Below are 7,890 nucleotides of genomic sequence, written 5' to 3'. Positions count from 1 at the left end.
GGTGAATGACAGTGAAGGTAGATTTCTTTTCGATCGGTGTACAAGAGCTTCCTGATAACCAGCCAATAAGTGACACCTGACTGCTCACTGCAGCCTTTTTTTTTTTACTTTCTGTGATGGAATGATTGATCACAGCAACCACATGGCACAGAGGCACTCTCATTGGCTCTGTACCTTTTGCCTATGGTCTGCTGTGTCCAATCACAGGTCTGCCAATGCACAGGAGCTCTCAGAGGGTATTATGACATGATAGGGGAGGGGACTGGTCATACATGTACAATGGCCGGTCTGCAAGAGGTTCAAATATAACACAAGACCATAAGCTGTGTATAGAAAGTGTTTATTTTTGTTCTCATCACCTCTGATTACAATCAATTGACAAAAATTTGCTATCACACCAAAATTGAGACAGTAATCTAATGGCTAAACCCCAATCCTCAATCATTTCAGTAACTTTATAAGGCTGGATGACTGAATTACTGACATATCACTGTAAACATCATCATTATATTTTAAAGTTCCACATTTTATCATTAAAAACCCATCTTCATCCTTGAAATCTGTTTGAAACTTTGCCTAGGCTTAGATGATGTCATCAGTCTGCTGCAGGCAGGAGGCAGCATTTCCTCAGTCTCCCCTCCCCCAGTGATAGGACCACAACATGATAAAATTGCAGCAAGTCATAAGGTGAGAGGCTGCAGTAGAGGCCGATTTGTGTCAGGATTAGTGAACACAGCCAAGAACTGCACAGGCACAATGATTTATTTGACTTTGTCATCCCTGAGCCGACATCTCAGCCCTGGCAGTAGATGGTGACCCTGGGTGATGCCTGAACAAAGATGGCGCTGTCTGAAGTGAAAAGGAGATGAAGATATTGTCAGGGGAGTTCTGTGATCTCTGGGAGAGGTAATGACTACCTGGAAGGGGTAAATATTACCAATCATACACTTAACATAAAAAGTATATCTGATGATAGGTCAGCTTTATACAGACAATATAATCTAATGGAACCATTTACTTCCTTACCCACCCCTAACCCTTTACCCCCCGATCATCATTCCCGACACCCAAATAATCATCCCGAAATATAACAAAATAAAAGATGATGAGAAAGGATTCATTTATCCAAATTATACATGAAGTAAGAATAGGAAGAATACATCACTGAGATTATCAGGACTATACAATGTGGTTATACATGGAATATACACACCGAAAATCATTTTTATTTAAAAAAAAAAAAAAAAAAAAAAAACTTAGGGTTACAAAATGCACATAGAAGTTTTCTTAGGAAAGTTCATGTCCATTCATTCTGTGTGAATGGGGCAAAACAAACAATTATTATTAGGCTATTTCATGTGCTGGATTAATATTTCCATTGATTTAAAATGGAAAACACTGTATTTGGCCACTAGATGGCACTAATTATGAGAGAAAATATTTAGCACCTTCTAGTGGCCAAATCCAGTATTTTGAATAAAATAAAATGTCCAGCACAGGAAATGGCCCAATGACAAGGGCTGCTGATAAGGCAGTACAGCCCTCCTGTACTGGACCCCGGCCCCATCAGTTCAAAAGGGGGGCCCGGGAACCTGCTGAGCAAGAGGGCCGGCTGTACTGCCTTATTGCAGACACTGATCCTTTTCTGCCTCCCCCTGCGGTGCTGTGAGCTCCTCCTCCTCTCCCTCCCTCCGGCTGTACTGCAGGGGGATTGGTTCTAGCACATGCACTGCTTTCATCTGTTCAGGCCCCTCCGTGTATCACTTCCTAGGACACACTTAACCCCTTGATCGCCCCCTAGTGTTTAACCCCCATCCCTGCCAGTGTTATTTATACAGTAATCAATGGCTATTTGTAGCTCTGATCGCTGTATAAAATGCCAACGGTCCCAAAATAGTGTCAAAATTGTCCGATGTGTCCGCCATAATGTCGCAGTCACGATAAAAAAAAAAAAAAAAAAAAATCGCAGATCACCGCCAATACTAGTAAAAAAAAAAAAAAAAAATTAATAAAAATGCCATAAATCTATCCCCTATTTTGTAGACACTATAACTTTTGCGCAAACCAATCAATATACGCTTATTGCGTTTTTTTGGTTTTTTTTTACCAAAAATATGTAGAAGAATACATATCGGCCTAAACTGAGGAAAAAAAATAGTTTTTTTTAAAAAATTTGGGATATTTATCATAGCAAAAAGTACAAAATATTGTGTTTTTTTCAAAATTGTCACCCTTTTTTTATTTATAGCGCAAAAAATTAAAACCGCAGAGGTGATCAAATACCACCAAAAGAAAGCTCTATTTGTGGGGGAAAAAAGGACGTCAATTTTGTTTGGATACAACGTCGCACGTCAGTTAAAATGACGCAGTGCTGAATCGCAAAATATACTCTGGTCGGGAAGGGGGTAAAATCTTCCCGGGGCTGAAGTGGTTAATATTCCCAGTGCAGTGCTAAGAATGTCATAGTCAATGGACACAACAATCATCTGTACTATGAATTAGAATGTTCTGGAATCTTCTGAGAGAAGTAATGAGCCCATTATATCATCGGGGGAATGAGGATTATCAGACATTCTGTTCACACCCTGATTACTGGGGCCATAATTGTGAGGAAAATATTTTAAATGTTTCTCCAAATAGAGAAAATCAATGAAAAGGTTATTTTTGAAAAGAATAAAATGATTTGCAGATAATAAGTTGGATGAAGAATTACATGTTGTTTGTTGGTTTGTCTTCTCTTTTTAGCTATTGAACATTTTCTTTAAGCTTTGCAGAGCTTTTTCTTCTGTGATGGATTTCCAGCCATCTGGTATTTCTGCTGGTTTTGCTTTGTATTCTTCAGCAAACTTCTTATTATACATCACAAAAATATATTTCCAGTAATCTGAGGACTCGATGCTGGGATCTGGTTGTATGGCCCAATCTGGATAAATGGTACGATACTCTTTGTATGGGTGCCATTTCCCTTCTGTGGCTGAACATTGAAATGTGCGATCAGATACAACAGATGTACTACATATATTAGTGACTAAGATTTCAGTATGACTCCGTCTGTATCTTCCCAATCCTTGCGGTCTGTGGATGGTAGCAAAGTGCTCCTTGTGTTCATTACCTCCGGCCTCACAGGGGACTTTACAGAATGGACATTGCTTCCCACAGCCAACAACCTTCCTGAACAATTCATCCTGAGGCTTCACCGTCACCCTGGAGAGTACAGACTTTATATCCATAGATTGCAGCTCTGATAAGACTTCTGTTTCTGTATCTCGGAGGAAGAGCTGAATGTCAGATGAAAATTGTCCAACATCAGCCGTGTTCTGGAAAGTGACCGCTTGCATCTCATTCTGTGGGATCACTAATTCTTCCTTTAGTATCACACATACACTTTTCAGAAAATCTGAGACTGTCGATCTTTTAAGAGAGTTGTCCTCAGTAAGAGCTCCATTTATCTTTTTGTCCAGTGAAGAGAGCAGGTTTTCTTGTAATGGTTTTAGGATTTGGGGCTTTGCATATGTTTCAATGTAATTTAGTATCCAGGCTTTTGTATATTTCTCATAGTAACCCATATAGATGACATATTTCTGGAAGGACATTTCTTTCAGCAGCTCCTTCATTAAAAACTCTTGAAAGAATGTTCTACTGCTGAATGTCTTGTTGTCTGGACTACCTTCTATGTCATCCACTATTTCCTGCCCAAGATGGCGGAAAACATGATCCATCATTGCTGGTTTTAGGCATCGCTCACAGAATTCTTTGGCTTTAGTCTGACAAATATCTTTCTCTTGAAATATGCTGATAAATGTTTCTAAATATCCAGGCTTTAGTTTCTCCAAACGCACTTTTGGATCATTCTCTCTAATGAATTTCTCATGCATCTCTTGAAACTCTCTGGAAGCTTTTCTAAGAATGTGAAGCTTGATATCCACTTCAAACTCTGTGGACAAATGAAGATTTCTGGACTGTTTAGAAATCTCTGTTGTAATCATATGAAGTAATTCCTGGCAATAGTTGTCACAATAGTCCTCTCCAGTTTCCACCTTACCTCTGATATATTTTTTACAGTAATCTATAAGAGAATGAGCAAAATCATTTATTTTGTCAAAATGCTCATTTTTGGACCTAAAGGTATCTGTCAGTTTTGTAATCCAACCCCTCTCAATATATTTCTTATCCATCTTGAAATCAGTCTGTGTGATATCTGCCAAGTCCATCACACCCAGTAAGTGTTCATTTACAGCTGATCCTTTATTGCTCATGTCATTCATTAGCTGCTGGAACATAGATCTACTGACATTGTGTGTTTTTAATTCCTCTATCTGTAGATCAGTCAGTGTCTTCTCCCACATCAACTCAAATTCTCTCTTTAACTCTTCATTGTTCAGCTTTTTTTTCTTCTCTCGGCACCTCTTGAGGAGATCTGTGATTTTGTCCTCAATCAATTTCTGGGTATTATTTTGCATATTCTGAATCTTGAATTTCCCTTTCTGAATTGAGACAGCCTCATCCAACTTCACAAGAGAATTCCTTTTTAGTTGATCCTTCAGGGATGTTGTGCTCAGAATAAAATCTTGTTTGTATCGTTCTATTAGATGAACATTTTCATTTTTATTGTCAAAGTAGTTTTCCAGCAATTCCAATACTTTACTTTCATTACTAATCAACAAATTGTTGAGCTCATTCTTAAATTCCAAACACAGTTCATCACTTAGACTCTCTGCAGTCTGATTCTTAATGTTTGTCTCTGCACGGATCAGCCAATCATGGACAGCTTTTCGGAACTCCCATTCCCACTGTGAGTATTTTATAGACAGGTTATTATAAGCTTCAGCCACCAGACTGTTCCTAAAACTGAAGATGAATTTCTCATGTTTTACAGCTTTCCATAAACTTTCTATCCATGTTATAAATTCAGGAATAGTTAAAGGCCTGTGCAGAGATTCTTTGTTTGTCATTAATTCTAATAAATACTTTTTCAGTTCAGACACATGTTCACTGTACCCAGAATTTACTGGAGCCATTGGAGGGACCCCGAGCCAGAGCCCAGGAATGTACCAGTTGTCTTTCTCCAGATTGTAATTCATTACATCACTGAAAGTTTTGATTTCACTTTTATTTTCCATCTCTGCAGCTACTTTTGTCATTTCATTCAGTTGTTCCAGAAGTTTCTTCCTGTCTCTCATGTTCTTGTCATGAGCGGACACATCACTCACATTCTGATGTACAAACTGGCAGTTGGGTCTCTTTCCTACTTCTTTCATTCTAAGAAAAGCATGGACCACAATTTGTAAAATATCCTTCATTTCTGTTGTATTTTCCATGGCCATATTGATGATGGTGATATCACTCAACCCAACCACTAGTGTGGCCAGTTCATTGTCATGTTCATAACTGCCCTCCAAGGAAGCCAACTCTGGAGCTTTCAACCCCTCAGTGTCAATGATCAGGATGAAGTCACAGCCCAGCTCCTCCTGGAAGTTCTCTTTCACATTAATAAGAGTCATGAAGGCTCCTCGTGTGCATCGTCCACTGGCCACTGGGAACTGCAGACCAAACATGGTGTTGAGAAGAGTGGATTTCCCCGTACTCTGCACCCCTAGTACAGTGATTACTCTCATTCTGCATTTTCCCCCTGTTTTGGTGTTCAGCTCATTTAGAACATCAGTTATCCACCATAGAGGAATGTTGGAGGCATCTCCATCTATCAGCTCCAATGGGAAACCATCCAGCAAGAGATCAGCAGCAATTCCTGGCAATCTAGTAAATTGTCTTTTATCTATTTTTCTTTCTTTAAACATGGAACACTCAGCTTCATAAAACTGGCCCATCTCACGTAGAAAATGTTCAATGCCTAAAGAACTGTCAGAGATTTTCTGGTCTATCTGTTTGAGCTCTTGATTATTAATTAGGGCATTGTTACATTTTTCTTTGTATTTAGCTTGTAGATTAGAAAGGTGACTTCTAGCAATTGAATCAAGTTCAAATTTCATCCATTTCAGAAAATATTGTTTCTCAGTCTCAGACAAATGGGTGATTGCATCAATAAAGAGCATTAAACCATGGGGCAGATCATGGTTATATTGTTCCTCATGTAGTGAAATGCGTTTCTTTATCAGTTCATCTTGATAATGTTGTGTGTCTTTACCATCTTGCTTTGTCATTCTGCAAAGTTCCTTTTCCACTTCAGATAACTGTCTCCAGAGATCTCCCTGTAACTTCATAGTGTTCTTTTTGTAGTCAGACACATTTGTTATTTCTTCTGTAATTTTCCTGGCATGGTCCCTGGCCTTCTGACATTCAGAAATATTCTCATCCACTTGGATGCTCAATCCATGAGTTTCTTTTTCAAGGTCTCTCATTGTATTTTCTTTTAGCTTACTTTTAAAGAAATCTATAATATTGCTTTGTAGTTTTTTTACAAATGCTGCCTCATTTGTCATGACTGCATGTTTTATCACATTTTTTTTTTTGAACTTTAGCACTGGCATTAATTCTTGAAGGTACTTCAGTGTTTCTTTAGAACTTTGAGTAACAATGAAGTAATACTGGGTGTCAGTGGTTGGGCAGGATGATAAAAGTCTGAATTCCCTCTCAGAAATATCCGCAATAAATATAAACACAGCTGATGAAATTCTAGTCAGAAACTTGAACTGGTCCCAGTTGGCCTCCAGGTCTCCTCGTAGGTTGGTCACTGCAATGGGTTCTGGGAAAACATCAGACTTACCACAGGGAAAATACCAGGAAACTTCTACCAGTCCATCAGATATTTCCCTCTTAATGTTTCCTCCATTCATATTGCCATGTATGAAGAAGTTATTATGTTGCTGATCTGGATTAAGAACTTGGTTAAGGATTTTAGATTTGGATAATTTGTTTTTTCCTAATCTGACACAAGACACGATTGGCATGGAAGTATTCACCACATTTTCTTCTCTAAAGCCTTTACTGTGCACTAATGACTGAGGTCTCCATTTCTTCACTATGTCCCTCATTGCCCAAACCATGAGGGTGCAGTATGACCCGTCACCAGCAGGGAGCAGCAGAGGGACAGCAAACTGGCACATTGACAATTTGGTTACAATCTCTTGTTGAAGAAACCTGTCTGAGCAATGCAGGAGGACACACAGGACATCCAGGGGGTGAACAGAACTAGATGAATCATCATCTGGAACTAAATCATCATTAATTAGGTTGTCATCATCATCATCATTATCGTATACATCAACACCAGTAGACTGATCTTTCTCAAGAAGAATTACTCTTGCAGTCCTATTTAGGGCCATGAGTTTCTTCAAGTAATTCAAGGGAAGATCCTCTACAGTTTTAGGTGGTTTGCCATGCACGTTCTCTAAACCAATGCTCAGGATATCCCTCAGAGTCAATTTTGAAATCTTTGACATTTTTTCTGCAAGCTGATGAAAAGTAGTCTTTTTAGTCTTGCTGGTATAGAGTTCTGTAAAAAAGAAATGTTTAATGTTATATGTTAATGTTATATTCACTTGCTAAATCATTTGTGATCAACCGCGCACCCTATATACACACACATCAACTTTAAATGCAAAAATAACAATATCGTGAGCAACCACTAGATGTCTCCAGTGGATAGACATAAATTAACATGTGAAATCTTTTACAATATTCACTCTAAAGTGCATAAGTGCAAACAAATACATGTGGCTACCCCCAGATATCTCCAATGGGTATGAAAAGAAAAAATAAAGTGTCCAAAAAATCAATCATATAAAAGTGTAGTGTCCATGAACTTCCATCAAAGGAATTCCAATGGTGCATAAGTTGCCTTATCCAGTGACAAAGTGACTATGGGTCTTCCTCCACCAACATCTGTCACACAGCCTACTCACCGGAACTACATGACTTCCATTACAGGAGTTA

The 7,890-nt window shown here is 38.6% G+C and overlaps 1 protein-coding gene across 1 annotated transcript; it reads right to left on the bottom strand.

Annotated features, from left to right (window-relative positions):
• Positions 1–324: 324 nt before the first annotated feature.
• On the bottom strand, positions 325–7,397 carry LOC141148397 (up-regulator of cell proliferation-like). The gene has a single exon (XM_073635861.1). It carries the CDS (start codon positions 7,395–7,397, stop codon positions 2,742–2,744), a length of 4,656 nt encoding a protein of 1,551 aa, XP_073491962.1. The 3' UTR covers positions 325–2,741.
• Between the last annotated feature and the right edge of the window lie 493 nt (positions 7,398–7,890).

Source organism: Aquarana catesbeiana, linkage group LG06 (assembly GCF_042186555.1).
Source record: "Aquarana catesbeiana isolate 2022-GZ linkage group LG06, ASM4218655v1, whole genome shotgun sequence".
Taxonomy (NCBI): domain Eukaryota; kingdom Metazoa; phylum Chordata; class Amphibia; order Anura; family Ranidae; genus Aquarana; species Aquarana catesbeiana.
The sequence above is the reverse complement of the archived record's forward strand: the minus strand, read 5'-3'. Positions and strand labels throughout refer to the sequence as shown.